Source organism: Peromyscus maniculatus, chromosome 14 (assembly GCF_049852395.1).
Source record: "Peromyscus maniculatus bairdii isolate BWxNUB_F1_BW_parent chromosome 14, HU_Pman_BW_mat_3.1, whole genome shotgun sequence".
In the NCBI taxonomy this organism is placed as follows: Eukaryota; Metazoa; Chordata; class Mammalia; order Rodentia; family Cricetidae; genus Peromyscus; species Peromyscus maniculatus.
The window spans coordinates 57,588,291-57,612,150 of NC_134865.1; the positions used below are offsets into that span (position 1 = coordinate 57,588,291).

The window sequence follows — 23,860 nt, forward strand, 5'->3', positions numbered from 1 at the left end:
ATCTCTCTAGCCCCAGAAGTTTTGATTTTCATTCTCAACAGTTGTGTGTGGGGTTTTGTTGTGGTTGGTTTGTTGTTTTTGGTAGAGGGAGAGAGAAAGTTATTAAAACAATCAATCTTATGGAGCTTACATTTAATCATATGCCTGGCAAACATTTATTTCCTCTTTTTTAATTTTTATTTTTTGAGACAAGGTCTTACTGTCTAAGCACTAGCTGGCTTAGAGCTCACTATGTATACCAGGCTGGCCTTGAACTTCCTCTTGGCCTCTGGCTCTGAGAGCTGGGATTACAGTCTTATGCTACCACATCTGGGTCTGACAAAATACTTGTTGAAAGATTCCATCTTACTGTAGGCTTTCTGTGCCAAGCATTGTTCTGAATGCTTTCTGTGCAACTTTGGGTCAATAACCAAACGAGATTTGGTATCTGTATTTTAAAAAAGCATATTCCAAGACGAGGGGTTAGATTTCTAGGCCAAGGTCACTCAGCCAAAACTATTGGTTAAATCAGCCGCCACCCCCACCCCCCCCAGCCCAAACTGCTTTACTGAATGAATAAGTGTTCTTATTTACTTGGGTACTCTGTAACAGAGAATGTCTGTTGGTCTGAATGACAGAATCTGATGTAGCCCAACCTCAACTAAACTAGATAAGTCGTTCAAGGATGACCTTTAACCTCCCAAGTGCTAGGATCACAGGACTGCTCCACCATGCCTGCTTTGCTAGGTGGGGGTACAGATGGCCTCTATCTGCAAGAATCTCCCGGGCTAGCCGGACAGACGGAGCAAATACACGGTTATGTACACGTTAGGACAAAATAACAGTGTGGTTACTAAGAAGTACAGGATGTGAAAGCCCAGCTTGGGAAGTCAGAAGAGGGGAATGTTGGCGAAGGCCTCCCCAGAGAAGTGACATTTTAGATGGGACTTAAAGAATGCATGAGTTAGCTAGGGAGATGACCGTCCAGGTAGGAAATGACTTGTGGTCTCCAGGCAGGAAGGGATTTGACCAGGTATAGAAATGGTAAGCTGGAAATAGAGCGGGGGGGGGGGGGGGGGGGGGGGGGGGGGGGCAGGAGGACTGCAGGGTTGGACTTTACGCCCGTGTCAGGAGGACATAAGCATCAGCACAGTCCATAGTGCATTCTCAGTAATAACCTTTCCTTGCGCTGGGAATGCTGAAAGACAGCACAAGTATTTTCTCCACTTTAAGCTGTCCGGAAAAGGAAAAGCCTTGCACTCGGACTCGGGTTTGCATCTTGACTCAGGCATTCTGGTTAGGCTAGTCACCAACCTAGCTGTATATAAAATAAACATAATGGCAGGTGCCATTCCACTTTAGGGTGTTGCTGTGAGTGGCAAATGAAGAGGCCATTGTGTGAATTTCTTTATAAGCCTAATGCACTGTACAAATGAAACTTGTTATGGGGTAAACTTTGTATTGGACCCCCGTTTCCGAACATCTGTGTGGGCTGCTGTGTTCCAGTTCCAAGACAGGCTCTGCTTAGAGTGTGCAGGGCAGGCATTGGCTGCTGAATATAAAGATGACTGACTGACCTGACTCGGGGAACGTTTGGGCGGGAGTGTGCATAAGGACCAGCTGTCTCTCAGTCAGTATCTTCTGCACCCATGGTGTAGAAAGGGTTGTTAATCGACACAAATAACAACAAAGAAAACATGAGAAGTAATAGTCAGAAGAAGCGGCTGTGGTTGATAGATACTGGGGGAATGAATTTATGATAAGGACAGTTGGTTTGGTGGATAGAGACTCCTCTCTCTCTCTCTCTCTCTCTCTCTCTCTCTCCCCCTCCCTCTCTCCCTCTCTCCCTCTCTCCCTCTCTCCTTCTCTCTAACTCAAGGATCACTGTGTTAGAATTTGAGAGACAGCAGCAGCTTTGGTAGGCTGCGGCTCGGGCTGCTGCATGAGGAGATAGGCAGGCCTTTTGAATTAGGGTCCAGGAAAGCAGACGGTCAGCAGTGGAAGTTGTGGGCAGGGAGTCTTCACAGAGACAGTGGGAACCCAGAACGTCAAGGAAAGCCTGCGTGGGTCTTCGGCCACTGTCCAGAAAAGAAAGAAGTTGTCCTTTTTGAATTAGAACTCAAGACCCATCTTTTGTTAGAGGGACCAGGATGGAAGACTTAGGGGGAGGAGGATTGACGAGGAGAGAAATGATTTGCTCAGTCATAGACAAACTGAAGACCCTAGGCCTAAAGCATTCTAGTCTTTGCTGCTAGGCTCAGTCAGCAAACGTTCTAGCCTAATCACTAAAGCCCAGACCAGCTCCCACCTCATGTTAGGTCCTGTGAAGTCACAGGGCAAGCCATCGTGCGTCTTTTTTTTTTTTTTTTAACTTTATTTGTTGTGCATTGGTGTGAAGGAGTCAGATGCCCTGGAACTGGAGTTACAGACAGTTGTGAGCTGTCATGTGGGTGCTGGGAATTGAACCCTGGTTCTCAGCCAGAGCTCTAAACCAGTGAGCCACCTCTCCAGCTCCACCATTGTGTGTCTTATTTTTCAAGTTTCAATTGTATTTGATAACTCTGGGAAAAGAGACATTATGCAAACATAAAGGCAGGTAGATTATACAACTTATAGGGCTGTCCCGTCAGATCTCTTTCCTCTCGAGATACATACACACTCTTAATCTCCCGTACCTATTCTCTGCCAATAAGGCAGGCAGACTGTTTGAGAAGCATGATTCCATATGATAAAGATTATGTAATCTCCTGAAGTTGGTCCACTCTGTCTAGGGTCTATGGGATGAATAGTTCCATTTAATATACTGTGCACAGTAAGAGCTGTTGATTAAGAGTTGTTTTGTTTCTTACAGGGGTCTCCTTATGTCAGGGACCAGGTCACCCTTACAGCAGGAGGATGGTGTAAGTACCACTGGGTAGTATAGATATGTGCCATGGTTGATTTACTTAGACACGGATTCTAAATTTAAACATGTCTTCACAGACCTCCAGTCCTATAATTGAGGTCATTATGTTGAATCCCTAGACCCAACCTTGATGATAGTCACGGTCATTTTTATTATAATCTACCTTTGTCATCATTCAGTGGTCAGGTGTTGGACCCAGAGTGTCCTGGACCTTCTTGGGTAGTTAACTTGGAACTGTCTTCTTTTTTTGTTTTGATGAGAGTGGCTATCAGAGAGAACGGAATATTCTAGTTGGATACAAGTGAGACTGAGGGGTCGGAGGTCACATAGTTGTAGAAATTGAGAGCATTCTCTCGGTTGCATAGTTACTCAGTTTAAAAATCAGTAAATGAAAAAGACCAGTTGAGCCCTAGGACTTTTGACTGGTTTGGTAGGAATGTTATTATTGCGTCATGGAGAGTTTGGAGGAGGGCCATCCACTTATGGTCCAGATTAAATTGGACTTGTGAGTGTTGTTTTGAATTATTCTGTATTCCAAGTTTTTTTTTTAGGGTACTAAGAGATTGCTTTCTAGTAACCTATTCAAGAACTGTGGAGCTGCCTTGTTTAAGGGTGAATGAAGAGTTGGCAGGAGAACTTTCTTACTATGCATCACAATAAGTTGGGCTTTCATTCCAAAAATGGTTCATTAACGTGCTATTAGAAGTATAAAACTCCTGAAACTTTTGTTGTTAGTTAGTTAGTTAGTTTGTTTGTTTGTTTGAGACAGAGTTTCTCTGTAGACCAGGCTGGCCTCAAACTCAGATTCTCTGAGTGCTGGGAATAAAGGAATTTGCCACCATGCCTGGCTGTGAAATTGCATTTCTAGGAATCTATACTTGAAATATTTACATACTCAGATCCCTTTCAAAAATAAGAAATAGCCAGGGATTATGCTGTAGTATTTTAACATGCTCCCACTGTAATAAGTAGGAAATAAAAGAGACAGAATATTCCATTTTCTGGTGGGTTGTGTAATTCCATTGTAGAGTTCTTTTTATTGTTTCTAGTACTCTGAAGTGAGCATGTAATGCTTTCATAATGTAAAAAAGTGACTGAGAGAGTCAAAACATATTACTTGAGCAATTTAAATGAAAATTAGAGTAATCAGGAGTAATCATGATTTATGTAATAAATACAACACATAATTATTTGAATGTTGATTGTGAAAAAAATCTAAACTTCGGTTGAGTCACCCTTAATTATGTCACACTAGCAATACCTTTGTGTTGCTTTTTTTTTGTCTTTTTTTCTATGCATATCTTTTTTGTTTTAAAGATTTTTTTTTTTTTTTTCGAGACAGGGTTTCTCTGTGTAGCTTTGCACCTTTCCTGGAACTCACTCTGTAGACCAGGCTGGCCTCGAACTCACAGAGATCCGCCTGCCTCTGTCTCCCGAGTGCTGGGATTAAAGGAGTGCCCCACCACCGCCTGGCTAAAGATCTTTTTTAGAAATCTTCTTATACTTAGATGGCTGGTGGGGTGGAGGGAGCACACCGTGGCACAAATGTGAAGGTCAGAGAACACCTGAGGAGGTCAGGTCTCTCTTTCTACTGTGTAGGTCCCAGGGGGACCAAACTCAGGTCATCAGGCTTGACAGAATCTTCTCCCCTGAGCAATCTCACCTGACTGAAAGATCATGTGATGTACAACTTTTTTACTTTTATTTTTATTTAATAGGCAATTACATGTTTCAAAGGGCAAAAAAAAAAAAATGCTATCAAGTATTTTGGTTTTTCTTTTCTTTTTTTGTTTTTTTTTGAGACGGGATTTCTCTGTGTAGTTTTGGTGCCTGTCCTGGATCTCACTCTGTAGACCAGGCTACTCTCCAACTCACAGAGATCTGCCTGGCTCTGCCTCCCTACGGCTGGGATTAATGGTGTGTGCCACCGCAGCCCGGCAAGTTATTTTTTATCCTTGTCCTCTAGCATATTGAACACCTCTTCCAAGAGGTAGCCAGTGAACCAACTTCCTAGGTGTCTGCCAGAGCAGTAGTTCCTGCATATCCATGTTAGCCGTTAGTCTTTGCCCATGAACAAGTGCGTTTGTTACATGGTTAGGTATGTGTACAAACAGCACTCTGTGTTCTGTACTTTACATTTTTTTTTGTATTGTTTCCCTTGATACTATATATGTACCTCATAAAGTTATCCTGGCATAAAAGTAAAAAGGCCAGGGGCTGGAGAGATGGCTCAGCAGTTAAGATCACTGGCTGCTCTTCCAGAGGACCCGGGTTCAATTCCCAGCACCCACATGGCAGCTCACAACTGTCTGTTAACTTCAGTTCCCTGAAGATCTGACATCTTCACACCAATGCACATAAAATAAATAAATTGAAAATGCCAAAAGGCAATTAAGTATTTTACTTATGTATTGTAAAGATACCTATTGAGGTGTAGTTGGTGTATACCTTTAATCCCAGCACTCCGGAGATATAGGCAGGCAGATCTCTGTGAGTTTGAGGCCAGCCTGGTCGACAGTGAGTTCCAGGACAGCCAGGGCTACATAGTGAGACCCTGTCTTCAAAAAATCAAAAACAAACAAACAAAAGTACCTGTTGAGAATGTCCCCTGAATCCTGTGTAAAAAGCAAAAGTTTTCATCAGTTTAATTAATTCTTTCAAACTATAGAAATAACTGTTGGCTGACAGGTAGCCTTCGTAACCACGTGTATCTATATATCTTTCCCTCTTCAGAAATAACTGTTAATGAGTGTGTACACAAAGTGATAGCACTTTCCAGTTTATACTACCCCGGGTTTAAAAAGGCCTGCTCTGGAAGTTCTTGGCAGTGAGTCCAGGATTCGCAGATGTGTGGCCTCTTAGCAAAAGAGTGCTAAAGGAAATGCTGTGTAGTCCCTCCCTTCCTCCCTTTTTCTCTCCCTCCCTCCCTTTTTCTCTCCCTTTCTTCCTCCCTCCCTCCTTCCCTCCCTCCCTCCCTCCCTCCTTCCTTCCTTCCCTTTTTCCCTCCCTCCCTCCCTCCCTCCCTTCTTTTTTGAGGTTATTTTTTGTGGGGAGTTGGTGGTTGCCTAAAACTTTGCTTGTTTCTGAGTTTACTATCATCCTTCTACCTTATCTGATCTACATCTGAAACTCTAAGGATAGAAACACCTTTGGATTTGGCATATCGGCATGTACTGTTGAGGAAATGCCATGTATCTTAGATTTTGTTAAATCTAATCAAGAAGGTAAATTATTTGGTTAGTTTGTAAAGGACCAAGTTTTCTTTCTTTCTTTCTTTTTTTTTTTTTTACTTAATAGAACTGTATGTCTCACTCTTTAGAGAAGTGACATTTCATTACAGTACAGGGCACTCTTTATGGCACCTAGGGTCATCAGGCTGAGTCAGAATCTCTCCAAGCTTTGCCTGACATGCATGCTTTGACAACTTCCCCTGCATGAGAATCTGGTCAAGATTCACCAGTTTAAAGAGGTGATCTGTGGTACCTGAACTAGACAAGATATTAGTAGTTCACATTCTAAATGAGTTAACATTTGTGGGTTTTTTTTTTGTTTTGTTTTGTTTTAGCATTAACAACAGTAATGTCTTCAGTGTTCGCTTCTTCCAAACCACGGCTGTGTGCAGTAAGTACCTGATTCCTCATGAATGGACTTTTACTGGAAGAGCAATAACTGACGAAGTTTATTAAAGAAAATCATTAAAAAGGAAAAAGACACAAGCCGGGCGGTGGCGCATGCCTTTACTCCCAGCACTCCGGAGGCAGAGCCAGGCCGATCTCTGTGAGTTCGAGGCCAGCCTGGTCTACAGAGCGAGATCCAGGACAGCCAGGGCTACACAGAGTAAACCCTGTCTCGGGGAAAAAAAAAAAAAAAAAAAGGTGGTGGGAGACAAAATGGAGCACTTGTGATTTTCCTTTTTTGTTTATCTCCTAGAGAATGATGTGATTACAGTCCAAACCCCAGCGTTTGCAGAATCAGTTACAGAGGGAGATGTGAGGTGGGAGAAAGGTAAGAGTTCATTTCTTCTCATTTCAGTTCAGAACTTCCTCAGGTCCCTCTTACCTGAAACACAGCCAGTGGGAGCTGTGGGTCCACCTTTCCTTTGCATCCGTACCTACTTCCTGCCAGTCCTGAGGACAGTGGTCTTTTAACACGTTGGGCTAAAAGGGAACTAGAGGCTCCTGGCTAAGAGGAGGTGTCCTTTGATTGTCTTTCAGCTGTTGGAGATACAGTTGCAGAAGATGAAGTGGTTTGTGAGATTGAAACTGACAAGGTAGGCTTATCCTAAATCAGTGACCTTTCCATGTTAGTCTAAGGAAAGAGATAGGGGCTTAGTGTTCAAAGATCAATTCTAAGTAGCTCTAACCTCACTTAAAAAGTTCTTGAGAGAATCATGGGAAAAAAGATTTATTAAAGCTTAGTGTGAGTATTCTGTATGGACTATGTATATTAGTAACTTTAGTCTGATAGCTGTTTTTGTTTTCTTTGTGGTTCCTGAGCTGCTTTCCCTGTTTTTCCTAGTATCACTTGGAAACATGGTAACTAAAGTTTGTTTCAATGTTTCTAAGAAAGGCTAGAAGGGTGAATCTTGACAGTAGCGATGACTTGTCATTCTGACTCTGAAAATGTGGCCTTAGGTGTTTCTGTGTGCAGAGATGTAACATCAGATGTAACGTGTTGCAACTCTCATGACTCATCCTGTTGATGGCACAGTTAACTAAAGCAGATACAAATGTAGACTCCATCTCCATCTCTGCCTTTCAGACTTCTGTGCAGGTTCCGTCACCAGCGCACGGCATCATTGAAGCTCTTTTGGTACCTGATGGGGGCAAAGTTGAAGGAGGAACTCCACTTTTCACACTCAGGAAAACTGGTGGTAAAGAAGTTCTCCCGGTGGTCAAGGTCTCCAGTGTTTTCCCGTGCGCTTGGGGCTGAGTGTCTATGGTAGCAGCTCCGTTAGGCCTCACGCTGGCATTCTGTGCACTCTCAGTGAGAGATGAAAGAAATCCGTTTGCTGTATGGTGAACCTTGTCACATTCTAGAACAACAAGGGGAATATAAAAAAAAAAGCCCATATTTCTCAGATTGGACCCTTTCTTAAAGAACTAACAAGAGTCTAAAGATAGTGATTTCCCCACACTGACCTGAATCCCGTCGTGCTTTAAAAATACAGATGAATAGGCTTTGAGTGCCAGATATAATGGCTGGATTTTTTTTTAATGTTCCCCCAAATGATTCCAATGTACAGTCAGGCCTGAGAGCCACTGTTTAAAAGTGAGAATTACAGCCAGATGGTGGTGGTGCACACCTTTAATCTCAGCACTCGGGAGGCAGAGGCAGGTGGATCTCTGTGAGTTCAAGGCCAGCCTGGTCTACATCGTGAATTCCAGGACAGTTAAGACTGTTACACAGAGAAACCCTGTCTCAAGAAACAAAACAAACAAAAAAGTGAGAATTACCATTTTATGGTGTCTATTGAAGACAATTCAGTATAGTTTTCTTTTTCTTTTTTTAATTATCTTTTTGTTTTGTTTTTTTGAGGCAGGGTTTCTCTGTGTAGCTTTGGCTGTCCTAGAACTAGCTCTGTAGACCAGGCTGGCCTCAAACTTACAGAGATCTGCCTGTGTCTGCCTCCTGAGTGCTAGGATTAAAGGCGCGCGCGCGTGTGTGTGTGTGTGTGTGTGTGTGTGTGTGTGTGTGTGTGTGTGTGTGTGTGTGTGTGCGCGTTTGTATGCTTGTATCTGTAGAGGGGGAGTGTACATACAGAGACATTCATGTGGTCAGTTGTCCTGCCCTGTGGGTACAGGAATGAGCTCGGTGTCTGACGTGGCGCAAGTGTCTTCACCCCCGAGTCACCCTGCTGCCTTCAGGGGTCTCTTCCACATCTGACATCTTAGGAAAGATTGAAGTCTGCCTTTGGAAGAAATGCCAAAGAGAGGTGTGTGTATATCTGTACTGGACCTTGTAATCAATATTGAAGATGAGAAAATCTGCTTTTCTGACCTTTAAATGTTTGTAGTTGTAGCATTTAACTGTTAAAATAGTCAAACAGAAAGATGATGGATTGGACCGTTGAGGTTGGTCAGGCCAAGATCAAGTTCAAAGTGAGGGAAAAAATCTAAAGTATCTAGGAAGAGTGAATCTGTTGATGTCCACCCCACCCCCTTTTCTTCTTCTTTTAATGCCCGCCGCTCTATGTGTCCTCGTGTGAGTACAGGTGTGTATGTGTGGCAGGGTCAGAAGACAGTTCTTGGGTGTGGGTCCTTGCTTTCCAGCTTGTTGGAGACAAAGTCTCTTAGTTGTTCTCTGCTGCGTGGGCCAGGCCAGCTGGCTCGAGAGTTCCCAGGATTTCTCCTGTCTCTCCCTACCATCCTTCTATGGGTGGGTGAGGATGTACCCGCTGTACCCAGCTTCGTGTTGGTTCTGGGGAACTGAACTCAGGTCCTCATGTTAACAGAGCGAGAGCTTACTCACTGAGCAAGCTCTCCAGTCAGAACTCTGTCATCATCATTTTTTATTATCATTATTATTTAGTGAGACAAGGTCTTGCTCTGTAGCCTTGACTGGCCCTTAACTCAATATGTAGACCAGGGTGCCCTCAGTTTCACAGAGATCTGCCTATCTTTGCCTCCCAAGTCTTGGGATTAAAGGTGTTTGCCACCAAACCCAGCTTTATCAATTATTTTTTACTTTTAAAATACATTTTTTCTAAGTAAACTATAAAACTGGATATAATGTCCATATTAAAGTTGCATATTTATTACTTGAGCATCTCATTGCTTCCTATTAAGAGTCATCCTGGATGAAATGCTTTGATCTGTTTAATCTTTCATTTAGTGTGTGTGTGTGTGTGTGTGTGTGTGTGTGTGTGTGTGTAGATGGAGAGAGAGAATATGAATGAATGTACAACTATAAGTGCAGTTGTACCCTCAGAGTCCAGGAATAGACATTGAATATCTTGGAGCTAGAGTTACAGGCAGTTGTGACCCGGCCCATGTGCATGTTGTGAACTGAATTCAGGTCCTCTGTAAGAGCAGTGTGTACTATGAACTCCTGAACCTTATCTCCAGGACCCTAAATGAAATTTTTATCAATTGCTCATTTAAGATTAAAGAGTTCGGAGGCTGGAGGGATGGCTCAGTAGTTCAGAGTACAGACTGCTCTTAACAGAGGACCCAAGTTCACTTCCCAGCACCAACACAGCAACTCACAGTTGTCTGCACCTGCAGCTCCCTGGGTTCTAATGGACCTCTCCGGCACCTGCACTTACATGCGCATACCTTCATGCAGATCCACACATGTACACAGTTAGGTCTGCTGGTGGTGGGCACACCTGTAATCCCAGCACTCGGGAGGCAGAGACAGGCGCATCTCTGTGAGTTCGAGGCCAGCCTGGTCTATACAGCAAGTTCCAGGAGAGCTAGAGAAACTCTGTCTTGAAGACATAGAGAAACTCTGTCTTGAAAAAAACAAGCAAACAAAAAGTCTTTAAATTTTTTAATTTTTAATGGCTGAGAGTATTCCTTCTGTATGTTACGTTAAAATAGAAGATGAATATATCAGCATTACTGTAATTAGAAGTATGTCACATTTATGTATCCATTTTAACATTTTCAGTGCCTAGGCTGGTTTTGCTTAAAACAGTGATTCTCAACCTATGGGTTGTAACCCCTTTTTTTTGGGGGGGGGGTGTATGACCCTTTCACAGGGGTCACCTAAAACCATCTGCATATCAGATGTTTACATTATGATTCATCAAAGTAACAAAATTACAGTTATGAAGTAGCAACAAAAATAATTGTATGGTTGGGGGTCACCACAACATGAGGAACTGTATTAAGGGGTCACAGTGTTAGGAAGGTTGAGAACCACTGTCCTAAAAGTTTCATTTCCTTGGGCTTGGTAGGTGCTTTGAAAGTATTTACAGGATTTGAAATTCAGTAGATATTAACATTTGTGAAATCGGGAAGGCAGCTGAATTGAGCCAGTAGGACATTCAGGGAGTCCTGGGAACAGAGTCGGGCTTCTGTTAGTGTCTGTCTGTCTGTCTGTCTCTCTCTCTGTCTCCCTCCCTCCCTCCCTCCCTCCCTCCCTCCCTCCCTCCCTCCCTCCCTCCCTCCCTCTCTCTCTCTCTCTCTCTCTCTCTCTCTGTGCTTTGCCGGTGAAACACCTAACGGATTGGCAGTAGACCTTTGTCTAAATCCTCCCTGTGTCTGCACTGTAGTTCCCTCCCTTCCAGACAGTGCAGTGACCTCTCTTTTTCTGTCCAGCTGCTCCTGCTAAGGCCAAGCCAGCGGAAGCTCCTGCTGCAGCCCCAAAGGCAGAGCCAGAGGCACGGGCAGCCCCTCCTCCCCCCGCAGCAGCCATCCCCACCCAGATGCCGCCAGTGCCCTCCCCCTCACAACCTCCTTCCAGCAAGCCAGGTAAGGCCCGTGTTAGCTGATCATCTCATTGCTGTGACAGCCACCTCGTGAACAGCAACTCGAGAAAGGTTGGGTCGGCCTTGTTTGAGGATGAGTCCATCATGTCAGGGAAGAGGATGTGGTGTCCGTGTGAGGCAGATGGTCACAGAGTCTTTAGAGCAAGAAAGAGGAACGCTGCTGCTCCATTCACTTACCTACTTTCTTCTTTTAAAAAAAAAATGTGTGTGTGTGTGTGTGTGTGTGTGTGTATTTCACTCCCAAACCCCAGCCCGAGTTACAGTGCTACTCACATTCAGAGCGAGTCTTCCCATCTGAGAATGAGAACTTAGAGTTTCTCTGGAACACCCTCATTGACACACCCGGGGTTTTACCTCCTGAGTGGTTCTGAGTCCTGCCAAATGAACAGTCAAGATGAATTCACCTTGGATCCGCACGGCCTGTCCTCAGAGGAGAGAGCGCCTCTTCTAGTACCGCCTTCCCTCACAGGTCCAGGCTGAAGCTGTCCTGGCTCTGAACACGCCCTGTCCACGGCTGCTTTGTACAGAGCCCTCTAGGTTTCTAAGAGCTGGGTGTGCCTCCCAGCTTCCCACCTACTGACCATGAGACTTTAGTCTTGTTTCTTCTAGGAGCAGATTGCTCATCTGGGTTTGGAATGATGCTGATCACCTTAGGATCTTGAAGATGAAGTGAGACTCGGGAGTGAAAGTGTTGCTTTCTGTGTCTAAGTATCTGTCCCTTCTCTTCATTTGCAGTTTCTGCAATAAAACCTGCTGCTGCCCCTCCACTGGTTGAGCTGGGAGCTGCTAAAGGTGTGCGTTCAGAACATCGGGTAAGCCTTTGGAGCCTTCTAGGAAAGTGGCAGAGGGTGGGTGTGGAGGGTGACAGTGTGACGCTCATCTTTGAAGAGCTGATCCCTCCTTCCCTCGGCCTTGAGGGTGTAGAAAGTTCCTTTTCATGGTCTCACAACTGTGAAGTGGTATGACTAAAGCATGTCTTCTGAGCGCTTGTCCAGTGGTTTTTCTACTGTATTGTGCTACCTGAAATGATTCAGATGAGTCAGATATCTGTGGAGAACAGAAGCTTCATAGCCCATCCTTTCCTTCCCACACTGACATGTACTTCACACAGGTAGTCTGTTGAGGACTCTGTTCTTAAACTTCTGGGATATTTTGCTGTAGCTGGGGGGCTACTGGGGGGCCAGAATGTTGCTGTCAGAGCAGACATAAAAACCTCAAGGAAGTATGGTTAAAAGTGTGGGGGGGGGGTTGCCTGAGAATACTTCCTAAAAATACCATAGCCTCAATTTTTTTTGAGTTTCCGTTCCCCAAGTAACTGTTCTCACGCAAGTCTTTATCAACAGAAGTTGCCATTTCTGTGATGACTCTTAAGCTGGCTGGATCTACACCACAATCTTCCTTTTATAAATTGGTTTTGGTTTTTAAATCACACTATTTCCTGAGCCTCTGTTCTTGGTCAAATTTCAGGCACATCTGAGTGAATACTTTGGTCTCTGATTCTGTGGTCTTGATCTGAGGCCATTCAGGAAAAGGGAAGCCTGTAGCTTAAACAGTAATGATTGGGCCTAGCTTTGTGGCATGTGCCATTAATCCCAGTACTTGGGAGGCAGGAGGGTCTCCAGCCTCCCTGGTCTACATCGAGAGTTCCCAGCTAGTCAGGGTTATGTAGTGAGACCCTATCTCAAAACAAAACAAAACAAAAGCCAAAACTTTGGCGCTTGCCATCCATCTCCGGCAGGCTGAGTTCTCTCCCTGCCTGGGGAGTGAGGGTATAGTCAGACTGTCAACACTTGTTCCACTTTCCCTTGCAGGAAAAAATGAACAGGATGCGGCAGCGCATTGCTCAGCGTCTGAAGGAGGCCCAGAATACATGTGCAATGCTGACTACTTTTAATGAGGTTGACATGAGGTGGGAATCTCTAGTCCTTCTATTCCCCATGTCTGTGTTTCTTGTAGAATACTTGAACGCACCCCAGTCCTTATCAACTGCTGATTCCAATGCTAGCTTCACTAGGGAGAGGTATTTCTCGGCTTTGCTCAGGGTTGACTTATGCAACGTGACCCACTGGTCTCATTTGCTAATTTACTTTGCTGATTCTGTGTCTGCTTCCTCTGCAACGTAAAAAGCTTCACCTTTTGAACTTCAATGCCTGAACTATTACGATTTCTGATAAATGAGCCTAAAGTATTTTTTTTTATTTAGGTTTTTGTATTTTTATTTATGTGTATGTATGTATGTGTGGGTGGGGCCCACAGAGGCCTGAAAAGGGCATTGGATCCCTTAGAACTGGAATTACAGGTGGTTGGGAGCCCCTTGACATGAGTGCCAGGAACCAAACTTAGGTCCTCTGGAAGAGCAGTATGTGTTCATAACTCCAGCCCTGTTTGGTTTTTGAGGCAAGGTCTCACTATATAGCCCTGGCTGGTCTAGAACTCACTGTGTAGACCACGCTGGCCTTAAACACACAAGAGATTTGCTTGCCTGTGCCTCCAAAATATTGGGATTAAAGGTGTATGCCATCATGTCCAACCTGTTTTTATTGTTTGGTTGTTTTTGAGACAGGCTCTCGTGTTGCCTAGGCTAGGCATGAGGATGTTCCTTGTGTAGCTGAGGGTGATGTTCATGGTGCCACTATGCCCTGCTGCTGTAATGGCCCACTTCCAGACCTGCTGCTCCTTGGAATGGGAATCCCTTCACGGCATGCCCAGAGCCAGGGCACCACCCTCTGCTTTTTTCTAAAAGTGATTGTTCCTTGTGTATGTTCCCAAGCAGCTCAGTCAACCAGGCCAAAGCACAGAGACTTACCACCTCTCACTCTTCCCAGTTTTGATCATGGAATTGGAACTAAGTTGTGTGTGTGTGTGTGTGTGTGTGTGTGTGTGTGTGTGTGTGTGTGTAGAGGTGTGCATGCATGCATATAAAAGCCAAAGATCAGCTTCATTGTTGTTCTGGGAGTCATCTGCCTTGTTTATTGAGGCAGGGTTTCTGCTTGCTCGAGTTGGTTAACTAGGCTAAGCTGGCTGGCCAGTGGGCCCAGGGTCTGCATGTCTCCTTCCTTTCCAGCTCTTAGACTTCAAGTGTGTGTCACCACACCCAGGTTGGTGGGTGGGTTTGATGTGGGTTTTGGGGTTCAGACTCCTGCTTGCCCCAGCCCTAAAAGAAGTTGATTTCTGAAATATAGACTTGAGTTCACGACACCCATTCTTGGAATGAGCTACTTGTTGATTTACTTGTTTGTTCAAAACAAAATTTGTTCAAAATTTTGATGTGTGCGAGTATAAGCATTGTGGGGAAGAGAAAATAGTTTTATTTAACAAGCATTTTAAGTGTTTATCGTATGCAGAGTACTAGAGTGTTCAGTTCAGGGGGATAAGCTCTCTGGAGCTTACTGTCTCATTTTGGTGAACACTAAATACAATCTGGAAAAAGAGCATCAGAAAGATAAAAATGAGTATGAGGTGGAGGAGGGAGTGGGTTTGCTCTTGTAAGGGTGAGGAGCAAAGGAGGGCCAGGGAAGGTCTCCAGGAGGAAGGAGCTTGAATGGGCGCTCAAGAATGGCAAGCATTTAAACCAGGTTCAGTGGTGCACTGAATTCTGTAATCCTGGTGCTTGGGGTGTGGAGGCAGAAAGATCGACAATTCAGGGTTCTTCTCAGCTACATAGAGTTCAAAACCACCCTGGACTATATGAGACCCTGTCTCAATAAAAATAAAAGCAGCCAAACAAAAACCAAAAACAAAATGCTAAATAGTGTTATAGAGAAAATCATCCCAGGTAGTTTTAACAGTTTGGATCATGACACTGTCAAGAAAGTATAAGAAACAGAAACAATCATTTCATATCTAGGGAAGAATGATGAAGGTTAGATCCGTATTTCACTAGGTTTTGAATGTCAAGGTAAGAATTCATTAAATCAAAAGATACATCGTCAAATCTTCAAGGCATCCACCTCCTTTTCTCTGAATATTAAGTCTCTCCATCTACTTTTTGGTGAGGGGATTTGTCTCCTTGGTTTATTGACAGTGTGTGGGGTCTGGTTAATTTCACTAGACGTCATTGTCCTACTGGGAAGCTTTCTGGATACTGAGTGCCATTTTCTGTAGCATCCATAGTATAGGGAAGGGCTTTCACTAATGAATCACAAAGGCTGCAGCTTATGTTTCTTGCATTAGGGGCAAATTGTACACAAATTAAATTGGTCTTTGAAATTTTACCCAGTTTCTTAAGACAAGCATGTAAATATTTATGTCCCTAAAAGATGCAGTTGACCCAACATCCTTGATTGCAAGTAAGTTTAATAGCTGGATCTCCTTTCAGTAGCTAATCTAGTGTCACTTAGCAGTGGCCTGGGGCCTCACTGTGGCCAGTAATCTGGTTTCGATTGAGTGCCCTTTGGGTCTTGTGCCTATCCGCTAACCCAGAGGAGGCCTTTCTGAGACTTGCTTCTTCCTCCATTGTCTCAGCTCTGCCTCCAAGGGCAGAGCTCTGAAATAGAAACTCCTTAATGACCAGAAAATGGCATTCAGGCAGGTCTGAGAGCAGAAACACTTATCACACCTCTTTCCTGCTTTTGCAGCCCTGCGTCTTGGGAACCAGTAATGTCTTTAGGGTGGTAATCCTAGCACTAAATGAGGTTAGACTCAGGAAAATAAACATTTAAACCCAATCAGTCCCCCTAGGAAATTTTCCTTTTTTCAGAAACAAAAGGTCTGAAGTGGGCAGTTAAAACTGTACCACATCTTATCTTTCCTGTTAATGTTGAATTAAGCCATTATAGGGGGAAAGGGAGAACTGAGCATTTGGACCTGAGATAAAGTTAGATTCAATTTCCATCATGGAATGTCATTCCTATAATCATAGGTGTTCCTTTGGGAAAATGGTAGGAGAGACGTTTCTCACTGACTCTGTAGTACTTGTGTGGAAACAAAAAGCCCTGCTTGATAGACCAGAGGATGTTCAAGTTGCAGTCTTCTCAGAGACAAGCCCTGCTACTGAATCTGAAAGACAGGCCACAGCCCACACAGAGCCACTTTCTAAATACCAAGGAAACCACAGTCGGTAAAGCTAATCTTAGGAGCAGGCACTGTGCCTTGTCTTTGTATCTTGGTGCCCAGCCCAGTCCTCACATGGGATGGGCATTAGTAACTGTTTCATGAGCAAGTAGATAGAACTGCTAACTCAGGAAGTTGTGAATCTGCTGGCTCTGCATGGCCTGAAAGAACATTGGTTTTCCCTTCTGGGTTAGGTAGAATTGCTTGTGCTTGCATGGAGCCCATACTTCATGGGTAGCTTTTTCTTTTTCTGATAAGTAGGAAGGAAAAGTATCACAAAGTAATCAGCTTTGGTTTTTGTTTGTTTGTTTTTGTTGTTGTTGTTGTTTTTTTTTCGGGGGGGGGGGGGGAGGTTCCGAGACAGGGTTTCTCTGTGTAGCTTTGCACCTTTCCTGGAACTCACTCTGTATCCAAGATTGGCCTCGAACTCGCAGAGATCCGCCTGCCCCTGCCTCCTGAGGAATATTGTTTTCTAAGAGTTTTTTTTTTTTTTAATAGACTTAATTTGTTTTCATTGTGGATAATTCATGATTTTACTGTAGCCAAAAATACTTTTTCATTCAGGGAAAGGATGTTGATATTCAGTGTGCTCTTTTGTTCATATTATCTGTCACTGAAATCTGTAACTTCCAGAACAAAAAAGGATTCCTTTAACAGGCTCAACCATCTTAAAGATAGGTTGGCACTGATTCTTCTAGGTCAGTTTTTTGTGATAGAGCAGTTTATTACATTGACCACTAGTGAATGTTTCAAGACTTGAACTTAGACGGTACAGACTAAGGGAAAAGCTCATCCAGTTGTATACATGGGTAAAAAAAGTCTATGGAAATCCAAAATAGGGCGATAGCCACCCTGGGAGGTAGGACAGGCCTGTAAACCCAGCTCCTTGGGGGATTGAATCTGGAGAATTGCAGGCTTAAGGTTAGCCTGTACGATTTCATGACAGCCAGTCCCGAAATTTTAAAAGGGTGGGGGCCATAGCTCAGGAGTAAAACACCTGCCAGCATTGCCCAGAGGGCTTTGACTCAGCCTGTGGCAATACGTGCACGCACCCCCCCCCCCCCCACACACACACACGCAGTCACGCAGAGCTTCATTGGCAGTTTCTTTGTATCCTTTATCAACAGTAACATCCAGGAGATGAGAGCTCGGCACAAAGACGCCTTCCTGAAGAAACATAACCTCAAGCTAGGCTTCATGTCAGCGTTTGTGAAGGCCTCAGCCTTTGCCTTGCAGGAACAGCCTGTCGTAAATGCAGGTGAGTTTCTTAAGACCAGTGTGGCAGAGGTCTTTGGAGCTGGGTGTATGAATACAGACCTGCTGTCACATTTAGGGGTCACCAAGGCTGCTTATTTCACAATGTGGAAACATGACCACCTTCCCTAAGTGAATTTTTCCATTCACCTTCCTCGAGTGCTATCATGATTGCTATCTCCCCACCAAGTGGGCAGAAGTTTCCTTACTGTGTGCATGGCAGTCGCCCTGGCAGCAGGCAGCTCTGCGTCAGTCCAGCTTTCCAGGCTGTCTGTCATCATGGGGACTCCCAAGTTCTGGCTGCTCCTCACCACCACCGTGGGCCCTTTACTTGGACTTGACTTCACATTGGCATTTGATCTCCAGTTAGGGGCCTCACTGGGGAAACTTGGTCCTCACTTTCTTTCCTTTTTACCTTCCTCATTGAAGTGCTGATGTGGTTCACAGTGCTTTCTTTCCTATTGAGGCACTTCTGTGTTCCTTGGAAGATAGCAAAGGGACAGTGACACTTTACAGTCCTTGGCATGTAATCCCCAGTCTCTCCCCCATTGAATGCTGTGCTGTAGATGAGGAGGAGGGTCTTTGCTTGTAGGCATCTCAGCGTTCTCATTTGACCTGCACTCTAACAATACAGTACAGACTCTTGGGAAGATTCCCAAGCCTTGATTTTCCTATAAGTGGTAGGTACAATTTTCAGCAGTTGGTTTGCTATTTTAAGATGGCGTATTTAGAAGCCAGACCCCCTCCGCTCCCCCCTGGGTCTCTAGAGAGGCTTTCCTAACCCTGCTGAGGAAGCAGGCTGGGCAGCCTCCTCCACCCCCCCTTTGCCTTTCTATGGAGCACTCAGTAACTAGTCATTCTTTGCTCAGGAGGACTTGCATAGATAAGAAGTGAATGGGCATTTATTTACTGTGAACCTTTTGTGAGCTGTGAAAGAACAGATGCTCCTACATGCAGGTTCATTCAGAGCTTGGGAAATACTGTCATAAATTGGGATGGAAGTAAGGAGAGAGTCAGTTGCGTGTAATGTAGTTATTTTCTTGTTGATTAGTTAGCCCACACTGCACTAGCCACTGAAAATTTTCACTCTGTTAACTCAGTAGTCTTGGCCAAGAGGGTTATACGTAACGTTTTCTCTTTCATAGTGATTGATGATGCAGCCAAAGAAGTGGTGTATAGAGATTATATTGACATCAGTGTTGCGGTTGCTACCCCAAGGGTATGTTGGGGCAAGGTTGGGAGTGCTTGCTTAGATCCCGTCTTAGTTATGTTTCCATTGCTGTGGTAAGACGCCACGACCAAGGCAGCTTACAAAAGAAAGAGTTTATTGGGTGGGCTTCAGACCAGAGGGTTAGGAGTCCATTGCCATCATGACAGGGGTGTGGCAGCAGACGTGATGCTAGAGCAGTAGCTGACAGAAGGCTGGCTAACTGGGAATGGCATGGCTTTTGAAATCCCAGAGCCTGCCTATAGTGACACACCTCCAATAAGGACACACCTCCTAACCCTCCTAAACAGTTCCACCAACTTCAGACCAAATATATGATCCCATGGGGGCCATTCTCACTCAAACCACCACAGATCCCACCTTATTTATATTAAAAAGTAGATCATATGGAAGGGGTCATTTCTACAATTTTACATTTTTAGGGGGTCATTAGTAAAAGTAAGTTTTTTTGTTTTGTTTTGTTTTTTGTTTTTTAAATCATACCATCATATTCCTTTATCTTCGTGTAAGTCTTTTTAATTCCAGTGAGTTTAGGGTGTTCTGGTTAGGGAGACCTGTGGATTAAATCAAGGAAATTATAATTATAAAGAGTACTGTTATTTTGTAACTGAAAACAACCTTTCACTCCAGGGTCTCGTGGTTCCTGTCATCAGGAACGTGGAAACTATGAATTATGCAGATATTGAACGGACCATCAGTGAACTAGGAGAGAAGGTACAGTAGACGGAGTGTGTGGATGAGCTGCTGGGCACTTGAGGGGACACAGCCTTCAGAAGTTGTCATTGGTCAGGCATCTGCCAGAGCCTCACATGCTTGGGTGACGGGCACCTCAACAGCCAGGGTCTGCTGGAAAGAAATGTTGATTATACAGTCATGCTCTTTCTCACAGTCACCTTAGCTGAATACCTGTCTTGTTTGCCAGAGTTTGTACTACTGATCTCAGATAAGAATTTTCTAGATTTACTTTTTTTTGGAGTAAAGAAATCTGGTTTGACTTAATGATTCAAGTATGAACTTGTTTTTAGGCCCGAAAGAACGAACTTGCCATTGAAGATATGGATGGTGGTACTTTCACCATTAGCAATGGAGGAGTTTTTGGGTCACTTTTTGGAACACCCATTATCAACCCCCCTCAGTCTGCCATTCTGGGCATGCATGGCATCTTTGACAGGCCTGTGGCTGTGGGAGGCAAGGTAAGAACCATCATTTTTGTGATTTTTTTTTTTAATTGCTAAGTGCCTATAAGAGAGAAATTAACCAAATCCTTATTATAAAGCATGCACTATAATTTCAGGCTTATGTTCCATTTCTTAATTACTAAATGATAGCTAAGTCACTTTTTCAGACTGTGATCTTCGGATATCAACGTCATCTGGGAGCTTGTTAAAAAAGCAAGCGCTGGACTAGAGAGACGAATCAGCAGTTAAGAGCATTGGCTGCTCTTCGCAGGGCACCTGGGTTCACTTCTCAGCATCCACGTAATGGCTCACAGCCATCAGTAATGCCAGTTCTGAGGGGTCAGGCACCCTCTTCTGTCCTCCTCAGGTACCAGGCATGCACATGTGTACATGTGCTCATACACATTAAGAATAGAACTTTTTTTGAAAAAGCAAATTGAAAACAGTTTCTTTTTCGACCCCAGCTCACACCCACAGAAGCAGAAGCACGGACAGTTGTGAAATGTTAAAGTCCGAGAACCACTGAGCTAAAGAGGCTTGTACCCAGTCCTCTGGGACTTGGTGACATGCTTCATTGTCAGAGTGCCACAGGGAGTCAGGGGTGGATAGAGTGGGAGACGTCCTTGACCCTGGGAAACAGGGTATAATACACTGCAATCTATGAGCTGTAGAATTGTATGAGAAGATTATAAGATTTCTGGGAGTTCAAGGAATGAGGCCAAAGAGCTTGAATTAGCCATTGGAAGATAAGTTAGTTTAAAAAATAAGAAAAGATTTCTTAGACTGCTATGTTTGGAATGTTTTTGGCTCACTGAGTCCTTTGTACATCCAAAAACCGTACATCTTCTTTCTGGAGAACAGTTCCACACCTAGATTTACACGTAACAGATTTATTTTTTTTATTTATGGGTTTTCAAGACAGGGTTTCTCTATGTAGCACTGTCTGTCCTGGAATTCTCCATATAGACCAGGCTGGCCTTGAACTCAGAGATCTTGACTGTACCTCTTGAGTGCTGGGATTAAATGTGTGTGCCACCACACCTGGCAGATAGCAGGAAATTTGAACTCAAACGATTAATTTTTTCCCCCTTAGAGTAGGGATATAAACCAGTGGTAAAGGGTTTGTCTAGTGTATTCAGAGCCCCGAGTTTGATAAACCAGGCATGATAGTACATGCTTGTAGTTACAGCATTTGGGAAGTAGAGGCCAGAGGATCAGGAATGTGGTGTCCTCCTTGGCTGTACAATGAGTTTGAGAACAGCCTGTGTTACATGAGACCAGACGCGAAAGCAAACAACATACATTTTTCTCTTTCAATTCTAACGTCAAGGCGGAGGTGTTTCTCAGTAGAAGGGTGCTTGCCTAGGTGTTGGATTCACAACATCGAAAAAAATAGTGATAAAGATTGTACCTGCCGCCTGGCAGTGGTGGCACATGTGTTTAAATCCCAGCACTCAGGAGGCAGAGGCAGGCAGATCTCTGAGTTCAAGGCCAGCCTGGTCTGTAGAGCCAGTTCCAGGACAGCCAGGGGGATACACAGAGAAACCTGTCTGAAAAAACAACAACAAAAAGATTGTAACTTCAGAGTAGCTCCTAGGGCAGCCACAACCCAAGAGAAAACCTTTCTTTAGGTAGCAGATTTGCAGGTAGAGTATGGTGTTGCTTGTCTGTTTTGAGGCCATTTGAGGAGCGGTTTCCTTGTTTAAACCTTGCTTCCGAGTCCCAGAGTTTGCACTAAAGGTAAGCTTGGCCTTCGTAATAAAGCCAGGTTACCCAGGGGCGGCAGCACAGTAGGGAAAACTTGGAACTGCAAATGCTGGTGTGGTCTGTGCCTTCTCACCTCTTCCCTCAGCGGAGCTTTCTCTGCTGCAGAGTACAGACCTGTTGCCTCTTCTCTCTGCAGGTGGAGGTGCGACCTATGATGTATGTAGCCCTGACCTATGACCACCGGCTGATTGATGGCAGAGAGGCTGTGACTTTCCTCCGGAAAATCAAGGCAGCAGTAGAGGATCCAAGAGTCCTCCTCCTAGACCTTTAGGAGGAAGCCACACCCCTACCTATTGATCATGCAGGAACTGAAACCAGTCTTCTCCCTGTCCCCTCATCAGTCCCAGGTTAGCCTGATGACAGGCAGGCACCATACTGTTGGCCTCAAGCAAGGAAGCCAGGGCACTATGTAACCAGCTTTCACAGGTCTTTTCTTAGTGTTCCTTCCAGACTCTTCCTCTCTCTCTCTGCTTCCCTCTCTTGCCTTCTGAGATCTTGGGCCTGAGAGAGGGAGAGAGGGAGAGCCTTAATGGATGCTCATTAATATTCCTGCCTTTCTTCCAGCCCTCAGCAAAGACAGTTTCGCTTCTCCCCGGTAACAGTATACTACAGGGATACCACCAGGGACCATGTGATTGAGTTTCTATCTTTGGAAAGTGTTCTCCAGAGATGCCTGGGGGTGCTCTGCCTCCCAGGCTCGAAGCCTCTGCCCGGCTGTGCACATTCCCATGGGATGCCACCTGTGTGGAGGTGTTGGACCCAGGCCAAGAGGCGCTGCTTGGCTTCTTAACTCACCACCGTTCTGAGCTGTCTGTCCATGGCTTCATGGTGCCTCTCTACCTCTTCCAGGAAGCACAGGCCAGGGGACTCGGGCATAGGCAGGATGGTGCAGAGTCCCCTGAGGTTACCTGTTATAATCACAGACGGGAGTAGAACCCTGGCTTGCCCTCACAGACTCCATTGTAAGCTCACTGGGAAGATTGATTTTGGCATAATCCTGTATACCTGTGGTCATACCAACCCTTCCCGGGGTTCTAGGAATCTAGGTCATGGTTCTCATTTGGAGCAGATTTTAGCACATCATGGCAGTCAGACAGAGCCTGGTGAAGGGATTGGCTCTGACCAGATCAGGTTGTCTAGAGCTCTTAAGTTCAAGGTGGTATCAGCATGTGATGGGAAGGGGCTGCTCTGTCCCTTTCTGGGTGTGGCCTGTGGGAAGCAAGGCCTTGGTACCTTTGGCTGGACACAGATACAGGGGGAGGATGGACTGGTGGGAACCAGCCTCAGGAGTTAGTGCATAGTGATGAAATGGAGGATGTCATCTCTAAGGCACTGGCCTTTGGGTCCAGGCACAATCATTGGGATTTCTTGACACATGGTAAAATGCAAGTAACTAGGTGTGAAAGCTCCTAGGCTTTGTATCCAGCTGCACCGAGGCCTGAGACTGCTGGCAATTGACATGGGGCCATTAGTGCTAACTAATCCAGGACAAGCTGGGGGAGGGGAAGGCCAGTACTGAGTGCCTGCAGCATCTGCTACTACATCTTCACCATTCAGAACTTGTAACTAAGGTATTTAAAGAGACTGATTTGGAATGAAAATTAAAGGGCAAATGTTCTCAAACAGGGTTCCCGCATCTGTGCTCCTTTGACCAGCTGTACAACTCCAGTTGGCAACCATGATGTCTAGATGTCTATCGTTGAAGCTCCTTCACCTGGAGTTGGCTATCCTGGGTGTCCTGAGGCCCCATCCCAGACTTCAGACATGCTAGTGCTATGCTAATTCAACTGCCAGCAGGGGACCCACTAATCTCTCAGTGCCTGGGTTCCTTTCAGGGAGCCCTATGGTTCTGACAAGCCAACTCGTGAAGAGTCCTTTAAAAACACCAGGGGACAGTTGCCCTTTGGAGGGGCCTGCATTATTTCTCAGATAGAGTGGAGAGACATGAACACTTCTAATTTCATTCGGACTTAGTTGCCACATGTGTACCGAGATGTTTGTGGTAGAATGACCAGTGAGAGGTCACTCCTAAGAGCAGTAATATGTGAGGGACAATGGTC

General features: G+C 44.8%; 1 protein-coding gene across 1 annotated transcript in view; it reads left to right on the forward strand.

Annotated features, from left to right (window-relative positions):
- Positions 1–23,423, forward strand: part of Dlst (dihydrolipoamide S-succinyltransferase) — a 24,208-nt gene extending 785 nt beyond the window's left edge. Inside the window, exons 3-15 of the mRNA XM_076550528.1 lie at positions 2,807–2,879; positions 6,450–6,505; positions 6,815–6,889; positions 7,099–7,154; positions 7,646–7,757; positions 11,152–11,304; positions 12,057–12,133; positions 13,133–13,230; positions 17,501–17,631; positions 18,773–18,846; positions 19,486–19,569; positions 19,881–20,048; positions 21,937–23,423. Of these exons, the coding sequence (XP_076406643.1) occupies positions 2,807–2,879; positions 6,450–6,505; positions 6,815–6,889; positions 7,099–7,154; positions 7,646–7,757; positions 11,152–11,304; positions 12,057–12,133; positions 13,133–13,230; positions 17,501–17,631; positions 18,773–18,846; positions 19,486–19,569; positions 19,881–20,048; positions 21,937–22,071 (1,292 nt within the window). The 3' untranslated portion in view covers positions 22,072–23,423. The remainder of the gene's footprint in view (positions 1–2,806; positions 2,880–6,449; positions 6,506–6,814; positions 6,890–7,098; positions 7,155–7,645; positions 7,758–11,151; positions 11,305–12,056; positions 12,134–13,132; positions 13,231–17,500; positions 17,632–18,772; positions 18,847–19,485; positions 19,570–19,880; positions 20,049–21,936) is intronic.
- Positions 23,424–23,860: the final 437 nt, after the last annotated feature.